We start from the raw sequence: 16,353 nt of genomic DNA, 5'->3' as shown, positions 1-16,353 counted from the left end.
GTATCATAAACCAAGAGCAAAAAAGCGGAAGGGAGATATTTGACAACCTAATAGTTTGAGATCATCTGCAAATAATAAATGTGGACAGTTAATAGTATCAGATATGTCATTAATAAAAATAATAAATAGTAGTGGACCATGAATGGATCCTTGAGGAACACCTGAACTGATATTTTCAATGTTGCTCAAGAATCCATTAAAATAAACAAACTGTTTACGCTTATGAAGATAACTCTTAAAAAAATAAATAAGTGAAGAATGATTCATGATTAAGTAATGGTAAATGATTGCTGTCTACATTTTGGTACAAGAATTTATTTTTTGGTTGGTTTTTAAGGTTCCAATGCCTCTGCAAAGTACGACGTCCCAAATTCAACAGTCTGCGATTGCTGAGTGTCCTGATTTGCACTTGGGTGAAGCTGCGATGACTTGCCAGGAATTATTGGCGCTTTCAGGGGCCCTGAGTGCGGCTCTGCCGACTGGACAAATTGCTCTGGACTCGTTCTTCAATTCTTTGAGCAAGGTAGATAATTAAAAGATACTTCAAACAAACATTCGTTCGACTAGGGTGTAAATCCGTACAAATGCAACGGAAATTGTTACGGCAAGGTCAAGTGAAAGTCATTCGCTTTCGATGATATCATTTCTATACGGGTCGATTGTGATTAGTTATCGTGTCGCGTGAATAGAGATGTGTCGTTGTGTGCGTACCGATATTAACAAGGAAATCGGCATAGATAAATAAACATTTTAAAGTTGCATCGTAGTACAAATCTTCTTAATTATATTGTACTCGTATAGTCGTTTACGTTCATTCTAAATCAATTTTGCTCGTCGGTAGAGATCCTTTTCTTTCAATTTGTCGGTAGAGTTTAATTCAAAGGCTCTGAGATTCAGTTTGCTTGCCAGTAGAGTCCTATTTGCTTCTTTTATAAAGTCGAACTTGCTCGTCAGTAGAGTTCTATTTATATTTTTTTGAAAGCAAAATTTGCTTGTCAATAGAGTTTATTTTGTTCGCCAGTCGACTTCTTTAATTTTTCAATCTGTCCACTTTGCTTCTCAGCACATAGGTTCGATATTTATTTTGTTTGTCAGTAGAGTTCTTTTTTTTATTCTGTCGATTTTTTTTCAGTAGAATTCTCTTTTATTTATCCTATGTGGGATTCAGTTTGCTCGTCAGTAGAGTTCTTTTATTATGTCGAGTCCGTATTTATTTTGTTTGTCAATAGAATTAAATTTCTTTATAACATATCGATATTTATTTCGCTCGCTAGTAGAGTTCTTTCCTTGCTTTTTTTTCAAGTCAACAAATTTCTGTTACTTTCTCAAGTCAAATTTGATTGTCAGTAGCGTCCTTTATAAAGATCAGCCGGGTAGTTTAATTGTAATTGATAACTAAACTAGTGATGCATGGCATCGTGCCTTAAGGCAAATTGCTGGAACTTCCAGTACCAGTAATTAAAATTTTTAAAAAAGATTAAATTTTATTTTAGGACTCTGAAAAAATCAATTTTTGAGATTTTTAAAACTTTCGAAAGAAAATTGACTTCTTTGAAAAACTTGTTTTAAAAATTCAATTACTATTTTTGGCACTTTTTGCGCCGTATCTCCGGAATGACTGAACCTGCCTTTGCCAAAAACTAATTACCACGTTAATAGGAATTGAATGGTTTTTTAATCATTCAAATCGCTTTATCCGTGTTCCCGAAATCGTCGACGAAAATTTGTATCCGCACACACACGCACACACACACATACATCCATTTTTTTAAGGTATTTCAAAATGTTCAGAAGGTTTTGAAAAAAAAATTTCATTTTCGATTTTTTTGCAATTACTATAACTTACCCTATGGGAAGTGAAAAATATTGATGATAATTTTTATGATATAAGGAAATTCATTTATAGTTTTAAAATATTGGAGGCCTGTGAAAACAGGTTTGGTTATAAAAAATCAATAAAATAAATAAATCACTGACTAAAAGAGTGGTGAAAAATTATTCTATTACTAAAATAAATATAGAGATAAGACAGAAAATTGAAATAGAGATTTGTGAAAGAAGAGTGAAAATGTAGATTTGTATATAATTTTGAATTCAAATTTAAAAAAAGTGTTAGGGTTGTTTATAAAGTGACATTTAAGCATTATTTTAAACCAAAAAAAATTTTAACTGAAATTATGTTCAGATTAAAATTAGAAGAAAATTGATTCCAAGGGGTGAACAGAGCTTGATGAGAATAAATAGGTTTTGAAAGTAAAAAAAAGTTAAATGTATCTTTTTTTTCAAATTTCAATAAATGTTAAGGGCGGACAACCTTTGATGAAAATAAATAGTATTTTCTTATTTGGTCATAGAAAATCATCAAATGGTGGAATAATTTTGGAAATATTGGACTTGCAAAAATTTATCGTCAAATTTTTTGAATGAATTTTGCAACTTGTTATGTGGCACAATGCTACTTAAACCGATTTTTTTTAAAAAAAATTCCAGGGAGTTCAAAAACCAGACGAGTCCTCAAACATCCAGCAAAGTTTTGGCCCTCACAACCAAATCGATATGGATTTAGGGCCAACAAATCAGTTACAAAATGAAAACTACCCTTGTTTGTGTGATGTTCAAACAACCACGATTCAGGGATCACCTAATACTGACCAACCTAGACCTTTAATTTTGAGGTGCTTCATCGCAGTCTACAGGTAATAAAAAAAACTTACCCACTACAAAAATAAAACCCTGACTATGTCTTAAAATTTTTCTACAGATTTTGTTCTAAGTGTTGTTCCTGTTTCCGACGCAAAGTGAAACTTTTGGTGGAGCACAAATATTTCCAGCAAGCAATTCTGCTGGCGATTTTAATAAACACTTTATCAATGGGAATTGAGTATCACGACCAGCCTGAAGAATTAACAGTGGCTGTTGAATATTCCAATGTGGTTTTTTCGGCGATTTTTGCAGTCGAAATGACCCTGAAAATAATTGCTGAAGGACCCTTCGGATACGTTGCTGACGGGTTCAATGTCTTTGATGGCGTTATTGTTGTCTTAAGGTCAGGAAAAATAAATTTACAAATCTCACATCATCTTTATTAATTTATTTCATATTTTCTGACCATATGTGATCAATTCCCAATTTTTTCTATGCTCATTCATAAATATGATTCCTATCAGAATCGTGAAAGAACGTCGACTAATATATCAAACGGGAGAAATAATCTTTTTTAGATTAAATGTTACCTGTACTACGAAGGGATGAAACTTTCTTGAGATTAACGAAGGGTCGGTATATATATATATATATATATATATATATATATATATATATGTATATATGGGAATGGGGCGTGCGTAACATTAGTCCATATCACATTAGAAGCAAGTTTAATGGATTGTAATTAATACCATGTTTCGGATGTAACATAATTTATATACTTAGTTGTGTATATATATATATATATATATATATATATATATATATATATATATTAAGAGAGAATGTTCGGACGTAACCGTAGTTAATAAATAATGTTAATTTTGAATTCCTAACGTTTGGAATTAAGTTTTTATAATATTTTGTAGGAACGGAAACTATTCTGAATATATTTTATTTTATAATTCATTATCTTAGTTCTTTACTTTATCAGAAAATTTTTCAAAATCGTGTTTAAAAATATGTACCATATGTAAACATTTCTGTCAGTTTTTGAGTATGAATAGAATTTTAAGTATTACTATTAAATTTTCTCAAAATTTTGTATGGAGATAAAAAAATTTAAGTAAATGAAAGTTTGAATAATTTTATCTAATTTTACAGTGTTTCAACAAATTTTTTTAAATCGTCCAAAGTTTAAATATTTGTACCTTAAAATTTGATACTCGCTAAGAAAATTTTCGAAAATTGTCTAAAATTTGTAAAATTGAACCATGTCATTCATTCTAAATTTTAAATTTAACTTTCTATGAAATTTTGTATAAACCTAAATATATCTAAGTATTACAAAATTCAGATAATTTTATCTATTTACACTTATTCATTATTTTATAAAAATATGATGCTTTCTAACAAAATTTTCCAAAATCGACTAAAGTTTGAAAATTGATACCCAAAGATTTCTGTTAGTTTTGAAGTACAATTAGAATTTTAAATTTTGGTTTTATATTTCTAAAAAAAAATTGTATGAATCAAAATATATCTAAGTATAACATACTTACATAAGATTAGATAATTTTATCTATTTTCACGATATTTTATATAAATTTTATGCTTTCTAAGAATTTTTTCTAAAATGGTCTAAAGTTTGAAAATTTGTACCGTGTCTTTGCAAACATGTGTGCTAAGTTTGAAGTACAATTATAATCTTAAGTTTAGAGTTGAATTTTTATAAAATTTTGTATGAACCAGAATCTATCTAACAATAAGTATAACATAGATAGATATTTTTTTCTATTTTCACAATATTTTATAAAATAATAATGCTTTTTAAAATTTTTTTCCAAAAGGATTTCAAGTTTTAAAAATTGTACCATGTCTTTGTAAGCATTTTCTTTGAGTTTAAAGTACGATTTTAGAATTGAATTTGTATAAAATTTTGTATGAACGGAAACAAATTTAAGTATATAAGAGTTTAGATAATTTTATCTTATTTGATGGGGATTTATCAAAATATGTTACTTTCTAAGAAATTTCTCCAAAATCGTCCAAAGTTTGCAAAGATTTCTGTTAGGTTTGAAGTACAAAATTTCTATCAAATTTTGTATGAACTTAAATATATCCGAGTATAACAAAGTTCAGATAATTTTATCTATTTTCACGATTTTCATAATTTCATAATTTTATAGAAATTTCATACGTTCTAAGAAAATTTTCTAAAATCATCTGAAGTTTGAAAATTTGTACCATATCTTTGTAAACAATTTCATTAGGTTTGAAGTACAACTGGAATCTTAAACTTCAGATTCAAATTTTATATAATTTTGTACATACAGAAAAAAAATTAAGTACACCAAAGTTTAGATAATTTTATCTACTTTCACATCATTTTAAGAAAATTCTATACTTTCTAAGAAAATTTTCCAAAATCGTCTACTGACAAAAAAAATCCTCATAATTTTCTAGTGTCATCGAGTTATGTCAAACTTTCCTGGGCGAAAGGGCCGGCAGTTCAGGTCTATCAGTCCTGAGAACCTTTCGTCTCCTGAGGATCCTGAAATTGGTCAGGTTTATGCCTAACCTGAGAAGACAACTTTTCGTAATGCTCAGGACGATGGACAACGTCGCCGTCTTTTTTTCGCTGCTGGTACTTTTTATTTTCATCTTCAGGTTAGTGAAAAATTATAATTGATTTCGAAGAAAAAATATGTTTAAAATATATTTTTGGAAAATATTGGCAAGGTGGAAATTTGAAACTAAAAAATAATTTTAGAAATATATCTAGTATTAGATTAGAACTGAAAAATTGTATGAAAAATATGAAAAAATGTGATACCGCAATGCAAAAGGTGTCGAAGGTATGGGCACACAAAATCATATTGCTAAAGAAAAAATTAAAAAATTAAAAAAAAAACAACAAAAATGAATTAATAATTCAATGAATAATAATTCAATTAAAATAATAGTTTAATAATTATTCTGAAACCATCAGCGTCGTCGACTGTATCAAAATTTCACCTCGCCAAAAACTTTACAGATTTTTAAATGTTTGATGACTCAAACCTGCATATATATATATATATATATATATATATATACATCGGTATTATTTTATCCCATTCTTCAATAAATTGATTTAGCCTCAAATCCGCTTTAGAAAGTCCAGAAAACCAATTAAAGATTATTTTTAAGAGGCGCCCTCGACTTTCTTTTCCCTTGCGAACTTTTCCACTTGATCGAACTTTATCGACAATTGTCGACGTTTTCAAATACTTTTTTTCAACTTTTCCTTCCTTCGATTTCTTTGTGAAAAAGTGCAAAAAGTAAAAAAAGTTTACTAAAACGGAAAAGCCATATTTTTCTCGAGAATTAATTACGGAAATCGATCCGGGAGGAAATTTTTAATAACGCTTCTGCGGTGTATTGTTTGATTTATATTATAAATTGTAATTTGAGGGAAAATTGGATTTTGATGAAATGAAATATATATTTGGGAAATCGATTTATTATGGAAAATGTGTGGAGATATTTTTGTTTGAGTCAACAAACATTATTATAAAATTAATCTTAATAATCCTTAATAACGAAATTATAATGTAACATATATTTACATGTGATATGTCATATATATTTATTTATAAACAAACAAATACAAAAACAGTACACAGACAATAGCAGAACCAAGTAAGCAAAAAATTTATATTAAAATATTTTTAATATAAAAAATTATAAATAAAATTTATGCACTTTTCTACAAACATCGAATATATATAAAATAAACAACACTTTTGTTAATAAAATCATTTGGAAATATATTGCACAATTAAATAAATAAAAAAAAAATTTGGTGCAATATATTTCTATTATTACGATACAAAAACAAAAAAAAATTATAAGTCATTTATAAAAACTTTCACTGGAAACTTTTGCCCAGAAACACAGAAATTTATGTTTTATGTTTGTGTATGTCTCGACTTTCATTCGATTAATGTTTTGTGGACTATTTTTTTGGTAAATGTTGTGTGAAATGTGTCATTTCATATTTTATTTCACTTTTTAGAACACTTTTCTGCAAAAGAAAAAATATAAAAATTTGGGTAAATCGGTCAAGATTTGAGTATATGTACAAAATGGTTAATTTTAGATTTTCGTTGAATAAAATACGATTTTTTAAAGAAAATATGAATTAATATTATTACAATATTTTTGTCATATAGTTTTAAAATTAAGCATGAACTAAATTATTAAGAACTATCAGAAATTTGATGCAATTAACATAAAAATATTAATTTGTTGCAAAAAAATTTGATAAAGTATGGCTAAATTTTTTTATAAAATTTGCATGCGTCTCATTTTTTTATATCTGTCATCAATTCAATAAAATATCAAAATTGAATTTTTACGTCAGATGTCAGTACATTAAATAATAAAAATAAATTTTAAAAGTTAAGATTAAAGAATCATGTGTCAAAATTAGAAGGCTTTTCTAAAATTAATTATTTTGCCAGCTGAAATTTTCACTTGTTACGTAATCTATTTAATCAGTTAATGTGCAAAATATAATAATTTTAAGTATGAATATTATCTAAATTTTACAAAAAATCATAAAAATCTGTTTTTAATTTATCCTTTTAACAAAGTGTGTGACTTTGTTTAATTTTTTAAACTTGTTAATCTTCTAAATTTATTTTAAATTATAAAATAAAATTCCAAATTTTAAATGTTATTTCAACCAAATTTTCCATTGTATTATTACAATTAACTATAAAATTTTCAATATCCAATTTAAATAACAAAAATTCTAGACATCTATTTTGTACATATATACAAATATTTATACCCAAATTTTAAAATAAATCTATACAATTTATTTTCCAAAAAATCACACTTTCTTTTCTCATGTAGTTCACAAATGTCGTTTTATGTTATGTGTGTGAATTAATGTTTAGTTTTAGAATTTGTTTGTTAAATGTTTCATACAAAACTATACCAAAATATACGATAAATTAATATTGTAATTATTGAAATTGTTTACTTGAAAAACAATTTTGATTTTGTTATTAATTTGTGGATATATTTTGGCCTGAAAAATCGATTTTATGTTCTTTTCTGTCTATGTGAATGTCTTCAAAACACATTTTAAATTTATATATATATATATATATATATATATATATATATATTTATAAATATTTATACACAATTGAAATAATGGTACAAAATTTAGTATATCTTTGCACACATTTTGTTAACTCGTTCAATTTTGAATTTTATATTATATAATTTTTTTCAACATTTTATTACGTTAAGATTTATTTAATTTACTATGACCATATAGACAAATTTTATTAAAATTAATACTACAAATATAAGATAATTTTTTAAAAATATCTCTTTAACAAAATTGTCCTAAATGGATAACTTAAATTATTAAAAACTATTAAAAGTTTTTAGTAAAAAAAAATATTTTTGTTATATTTTACCATATCTACTTTGATCACAATTACTAGAAATTTTTTTTTCTTGGGTTTATAATGAAAATGTAATTCATCTTTTTCGATTCAAATCTAATGACATCCTAATCGTTTTCTTTTGTCCTCAAGTGGAATAATTTAAGTCTCGAATAAAATTAATTCCGTCTTTGTACAATGTCGCTTTTATATAGAAAAATATTACTTCGGTTAAAAATAAAAACGAATTTACATAATAATCAAAAAAACGCAAATTAGACGCGGCCGGGGGAGAAATTATATTTGAATAATGACAGAATGATATTATAAAGGAAATTTAATGTATATATATATGTATATGTATATATATATATATATATATATATATGTGTGTGTGTGTGCAAACATATACTATAATCAAAATTTCAACATAAGATTTTATTACATGTTCTTCACTTTTTTTCCATTTAGTCGCTCTTTCACCTTACACTATATATATATATATATATATATATATATATATATATATATATATACCCTAGTAGAAACGAATCGTGGCGCAATATTGTACTTTATATGGGCCCTATATTGTTTACCAATATTGCTATAATATTATTCTGTTAACATTTTCCCATATAATTCCAATATTAAAACCAATATAGGCCCCATATAAAACCAATATTGATAAACAATATTAAAATCCCATTCAATACTAATATAAGCCCAATATTGAAAACCAATATAAGATTAATATAAATAAACAATATTTACCCTACATAAAAAACCAATATAAACTCAATATAAATAAACAATATTTACCCCAAATTCAAAATTATTATTTAACCCACATTTAAAAATATTATTTAATTTATATAGGAAAACAGTATTTAACTCATTGATAATAAAAGTTTATTTATTCTAAATGAATACATACATTTTTAAATAGTTTATGTATTGAATCTTAATAATTTTATTAACAATTTACACATTATTTTATGATAATAAGATATAGAACAATAAAAATATTTTCAGTCATTAAAATAATTTGGAGGATCTTAATGGTAAATCATAATCTCATCTTTGTTAATCCTATCGCCTTAATTGTCTATTTATAAGTACTTTAATTAGTGTTGGAAATTCTTATATTATTTGGATATTTTCACACAAGTTTTAACATTTTTCTTGCATTCGATCACGATTGCACCTGAAATAAGATAAAATATATTAATATTTGAATATAATGATTTTATAAACTCATAATAAATTCAATTACTTAGCTTTTAATAAAAAACATTTCTGGCATTGTAGTTTATTGAAAACTCATATTTTCTAGAACTCGATCACAGTTAAATCTGAAATAATTAAAAACACAGTAAATATAAAATTTTAACTTTTATTTAATTTTAAATTAAAACAAAAAACTGTTGATGGAAATACGAATATCAAATATTCAAAAGCGATAATAAATTATTGAAAAGTCTGCATTTAATAGGTTTGTTAATATATTTTTATTACCTTTTATCATATCCATTTTTGCTATGTGATAGTTTTTATATTACAGCTGATTTTACATCCACTTCAATTTAGTCAATCTAGAATATATAAAACACATCATTGTTTACTAAATATGTATGTTGATTTATATAATATAAGTAATAAATATACTTACGTACTTTAACCTTTAAAACTCAAAATTGTGTTAATTAACCGCTTGATTTTAATTATAAACTGTTCACAAAATATGTTCTTAGCCAATTATTATTTGATATCATAGATCATTTTATTATTCACTAAAAATTCACGCACTTACTCGTTTTTCCAGACTTACTATATATTATGAATATTTAATATTATAATAAATTCTAAATTCAACAAGAATTGCTAAATGCACAGCCAAACAAATTTGACTCTACTGAAAAATGCGACGCGAGACTTTGCTTTCCTTGTGCATTGTTTGATAGTGTGCGTGTGCTTAGTTCCATGCAGTCGTAATAGCATTGTTAATCAAAGGGCGGTTCTAAAAGGTTTTTATGTTTTATGCTTTTTATGTTTTTGTATCATTTTATGTTGCGAAGTATTCGCTCATTAATTTGTCGTTATTAGTTTATTCAGTGTAGTAGTCTTTAAAGTTTATACATAACTTCTTTTTCATTCATTTCAATATGAGATTGTTAGTAAATTACATAATCTGTGAAATGTTACTTAGAAAATATTCAAAGCATTAATAAAAACGCTATTAATTACTATTATATTAAATGTTTATATATATAAAATTTATTATTAAATATTATTAAATTGGTTTTTTTGTGAATTATATTACATAAATTTTATCTTCACAAAATATAATTAATATTTTACTTATTTTATTATACGTTTTGGGTTTTTGGATTTTTTCCTTCTTCAAGGACCAACCGAAAAACATTTTTTACAATCATACTCTTTTTCTATGTACACAATAATAAATTGAAAGAAATCTTCTTTTGCCTTTAAATTAATTAAACTTTTAATCTTAAATCACATTAATATAAATAATAAACTAGTATCGTAATATAAATAATAATTGCTATTACAAAAATGTAAAAATATGTAATTAAAACAAAATTGCAATGACATAATGTTAGTTCATAAATTACGTATAAAATAATCTCGGCCACAACTGATATCAGTCAGGTAGAATGCGTAAGGTCCTTCTACGAAACGCGATGACCAAAGGACACGAAGGGACACAGTCAAAATTTCTAAGCGAGATAGCCTTATACAAATATCGGTTATATGAAAGAAAGAAGAGACACTATTGAGAAGTCTCAAAAACCAGATGTTCATACATACATGTATATGATGCAATTTCAGAATGTTATTATTCTATATGAATAAATACAAAACGTCTAAATTTTTAAATATAGATCGATATATTACTGTAGATATAACAGATTTAAATAATATTAATACATACCAAACCAGGAAAAAACAAATTTAAGTAAGTCATGTGACTAACCACAAAATTTTATTATTTAACTTTTATTTTATTCGAAGTTTTGATTTTTTTTCATCAAACAGTTTGTTTAAATTTGTATTTTTTTTCTCGGTACTGACATTATTTAAATTTTTTATATATTCTGGTACTTTTGTACTACTATAATCTTGTATAATTTTATTTTTGTTTTGTTTACTGAATGATATCATACTTACAATGTCGTTAAATATAGTTAATAAATACATATTTATATTTAATAAATATATAATATAGTTAAATTATTCATTGCTTTTTTTAACTTCCCGTAGAGTAGTTATAGTAATGGGACGAAAATCGAAAATGAAAATTTTTGCATATCTGCACGTTTAATAATGGATTTAATTATTTTAGCTTTAATTAATTAATTCTGATCAAGAATATGTTTTTTAACAGTCACTATTGATGTTTTTGGCGCTAATTGATTATTTAAAATTGATTATTTTCTTGACCAATGTAAATGCCACTTATTTCCCAAGTTCGATAATAAACAAAAAAATGAATGTGAATATATTTACTACTTATATTGAATTTATATAAAATTTATATCAAACTATTAATTACGATCGAGCATATGACTTTTTAAAAGCTTTAATCATGATATTGGTGCTGATTAATTATTTAAAGTTAATTTTTTTCGTGACCCTTATAAATACCATGTATTTCCCAAGTTCGATAATATTGAAGAAATGAATCTTGGTCGCCCAGAAAAAAAATGCATGAAACCCACATTTAAAATTTATATTGAATTTATAAGAAAAATGTATCAAAATATTAATTGCGATCAAGCATATGACTTTTTAAAAGCCTTAATCATGATTTTGGTGCTGATTAATTATTTAAAGTTATTTTTTTTCGTGACCCTTATAAATACCATGTATTTCCCAAGTTGGATAATATTGAAGAAATGAATCTTGGTCGCCCAGAAAAAAAATGCATGAAACCCACATTTAAAATTTATATTGAATTTATAAGAAAAATGTATCAAACTATTAATTGCGATCGAGCATATGACTTTTTAAAAGCCTTAATCATGATTTTGGTGCTAATTAATTATTTAAAGTTAATTTTTTTCGTGACCTTTATAAATACCATGTATTTCCCAAGTTCGATAATACTGAAGAAATGAATCTTGGTCGGCCACAAAAAACTTGGATTTCGCCCACATTTAAAAATTATGTATAATTCGTGTAAATATAAAATTAGAGGCATAAATCAGATGGGAAACATGTTTATTTTTTGTAATAAACCATATAAAACACTTTTCCGATGAATTTTCCAAATTTTCCATAATTTTGAAAATAAATATTGTCCGGTCCATCTAAAGACAAGATTCGAATATTGCGCCACGATATTTTACCCCTCTGGCCACGATACATTTCTACTAGGGTATATATATATTAGGGTGGTCCTTAAAATGGTCATTTTCGAATTTCCTTGCTCCCAGGGGCTCAAATGGTTCCAAATGGATAAAAAACAATTCTCTGAAAGTTTTAGCTCTTAATATTAACGTTTAGATAGAGCGCAATTCAATCAAAGTTTTGTATGGAAATAGCATGGAAAAATTTTCAAAAATTTTAAAAATTTTTTAGATGTAATTTAGCGAACAAATGAATGAATAAAACTCATTCATTTGTCGCTAAGTTATACCTAAAACATTTTTTTAAATTTTCAAATTTTTTTTCATGCTCTTTCCATACAAACTTTGATTGAATTGCGCTCTATCTAAACGTTAATATTAAGAGCTAAAACTTTCAGAGAATTGTTTTTTATCAATTTGTAACCATTTGAGCCCCTGGGAGCAAGGAAATTCGAAAATGACAATTTTAAGGACCACCCTAATATATATATATATATATATATATATATATATAGATATATATATACTTTTTTACACACTTGCCAAACTTTCGCAAAAACTTAATGACCTCTTCGCCTTTGACAAAAAATAGTTAAAAAAAACTATGGGAGATGTGAATGCTGATTAGACGACGAACCTTTATAAAAAAATGGTTCTAGTACCAAAATTTTTTGTTTTTTTTGGAAACAAAATCTTATTTTAAAAAAAAATTAAAAATTACTTAAATTAAATAATTCATAAAAATGCTTTTTGGAATTTGTTATAGCGCTAATTTTATTTGTTTTTTTTTTCATAAATTATACTAATTAATAGGCAATTTATAAAGAAAATAAATCATTTTTTCAAAACGTTGTCTAAATAATTTTGTTCATAAATATTAGATGACTGTATAGCTAGATAATAATTTTTTAGGAGCTTTTATAAAATTGTAACCATTTTTCGGTTTTTGTGGTTATTTTTTTTTTACTTTGGATAATTCAAACTTTAAATTTATTTATTTATTATACGCCAATCGGCTATATACAGTTAATTAATTTATAATCGTAAATAACATTTTAAGGACCCGAAAAATAAAAACTATCATAATTGCACCAAGTTTTCAAAATTTAAGACTTTTTGTTGAACTTGGAATTTAAAATTATTAAAATCTTTGGTAAAATTATGATAATTTTTCGGTTATTGTGGTTAATTTTTTTTTTACTTTGGTTAATTTAAACTTTGAATTCGTAATCGTAAATAACATTTTATGGACCAGTTAAAAAACTGGTTAGATTTTTTTTCTAAATTTTTTAAGGACAGTTAGGATCAATACTGTGACGTTTAGTTTTGCAACACTCTATAAATTCTTCTATATATATTTATAGAAATAAATATGTATAAATATTTCTATTATTTCAGTTTAATAATAATTCACAAACAACGTGAGATAATTTTTTTCTAATTTTTTTAAGGACAGTTAGGATCAATACTATGACGTTGAGTTCTGGGATACTCTGTATAAATATTTTTATAAGGACAGTTAGGATCAATACTATGACGTTGAGTTCTGGGAGACTCTGTATAAATATTTCTACAAGACAGTTAGAACCAATACTATGACGTTGAGTTCTGGGATACTCTGTATGAATATTTCTATAAGAACAGTTAAGATCAATACTATGACGTTGAGTTCTGGGACGCTTTGTATAAATATTTATATTATTTCATTTTAATAATAATTCACAAACAACGTGAAATGATTTTTTTTCATAATTTTTTAAAGACAGTCAGGATCAATACTTTGACGTTGTGTTCTGGGACAGTCTATATAAATATTTCTATCATTTTCCGGTTCGTCAGCATTCAAATAATAGTTCTCAAACAACGTGAAATGATTTTTTTTTCTAAATTTTCTAAAGACAGTTAGGATCAATACTATGACGTTGAGTTCTGGGACACTCTATAGAAATAATTTCTTTATTTCTGGTTCGTCAGCATTCAAATAATAACGTTAATTCACATAATAATTTTCAAACAACGTTTTTCTTTTATTTATTTATTTATTATTTTGTCAATCAAGACTTAAAAAGTCATTCAAACAACGTGAGCAGTTTTTTCTAAATTTTTTTGAAGACAGTTAAGATCAATACTATGACGTTGAGTTCTGGGACACTCTATAGGAATAATTCCTTTATTCTGGTTCGTCAGCATTCAAATAATAACGTTAATTCACATAATAATTTTCAAACAACGTTTTTTTTTTTTATATTTATTTATTATTTTGTCAATCAAGACTTAAAAAGTCATTCAAACAACTTTTTTTTTTTTATTCTGCAATCTATAAAAATAATTATATTTAGCAGAGAATTCTGACAAGTGTTTACAATTGGTTGTTTACAAATTAGTAGAATTCAAACAACGTGAGCAGTTTTTTCTAAATTTTTTTAAGGACAGTTAGGATCAATACTATGACGTTGAGTTCTGGGATCAATACTATGACGTTGAGTTCTGGGACACTGTACAAATATATCATATTGGTATGGTAATATATATATTATATATTATAGTATATATATATATATATTATATATATATATATATATTATAGAATTTTATGATATGAGTGGAACGAATATTAATTGTTTAAATGAACAAAACAGCACTCAGATTTGTTTAACACAACTTTATTTTATGATTACAACGTTTCGAGACCAGTGTGTGCCTCATCATCAGTGTAATTTCAATAACAGTTACTTATTACTAAACATTCTTTAATATTTTATTTAAAACTATACTTTTGACTTTTTAATATAAAACATCAACTATTCCTTGCATTGGCAAGTGACAATTGTTTCAATCAATGCTTGACACGGTACTAACTGACATGTGACATTTACAGAATATATATATATATATATATATATATATATATATATATATATACTAGCATACCCAGCCTTGCGTTGCAACGGCCCCTATTAAAATCCACCTGATTGAAATTTGAATCCGTTTGACAACCAAATTTCAAACCTTTTGTTATAAAAAATTCATATCAATCCAAAAATAATAAATCCGGATTGAAATTTGAATATGATGGATCAATACTATTGATTAAAGTGTTTTTTTTTTAATTTAAATAATAAATAAACTGAAATAATTAAACATTTTGATAAAGTTCTGAGGAAATCGAGTTCAAATCTATGTTTGATTTTTGGCACTTCGAAATCTAATATAATATGATATAATATTCAGTTTTCAATCATGATTTATATTAATTTTGTGATGTTCACCTGAATGAACAACTTAAGCAAATTAAATCTTAATCATAAATCAATTTATTCTTAACAATATTAACAAACGTCATTTTCGGCATTTGTTTTAAATTCGTAACCGCTCAAATTTATTTAAATTTGATAAATTTATTATTCTGTATCTTAAATGTGATTTGTAATATAAGTTGGAATAATTAATTCTTTTGACCTGCCAAAATTTTTGTTTATGATGAATTTATTCATCTAATACATTCCATAGATATTGATAAATAACATTTCACTTTTTTTAGTTTACAACTATCAAAATTTATTTAAATCTATAAACATTATAATTTCTATTATTTTGAATATAGCATTTTGCCTCATTTGGATATAACTGTTGGATATATTATAATATATCTGTTACTTTTTCAATAAGTAAAAATAATAAATTTTTAAAATTGTCCATTTTTTTTTCAGAAATCATAAATCGCTTTTTCTCGAAGTTTCCGTAAATATTGACATTTGTCATTTGTGTTTTGTTTTTTTTAGTGAATTTCTGTCAAAATTTATGGAAATTTATAAAAAATATAAAACTAATAAATATTTCCTTCTTGGTCGAAATTTAATATAATGTGATATAATATTTTTTCAATA

General features: G+C 25.2%; 1 protein-coding gene across 1 annotated transcript in view; it reads left to right on the top strand.

The window, feature by feature from the left end:
- LOC113373291 overlaps nucleotides 1-16,353 on the top strand; it is a 213,324-nt gene that overhangs the window by 90,876 nt on the left and 106,095 nt on the right. Inside the window, exon 15 of the mRNA XM_026613599.1 lies at nucleotides 14,441-14,548. Coding sequence (XP_026469384.1) covers nucleotides 14,441-14,548 — 108 coding nt within the window. The remainder of the gene's footprint in view (nucleotides 1-14,440; nucleotides 14,549-16,353) is intronic.

This window comes from Ctenocephalides felis, unplaced genomic scaffold, assembly GCF_003426905.1.
Source record: "Ctenocephalides felis isolate EL2017-DRISC unplaced genomic scaffold, ASM342690v1 CF-g0.4_SCAFFOLD_01604, whole genome shotgun sequence".
Lineage (NCBI taxonomy): Eukaryota > Metazoa > Arthropoda > Insecta > Siphonaptera > Pulicidae > Ctenocephalides > Ctenocephalides felis.
The sequence above is the reverse complement of the archived record's forward strand: the minus strand, read 5'-3'. Positions and strand labels throughout refer to the sequence as shown.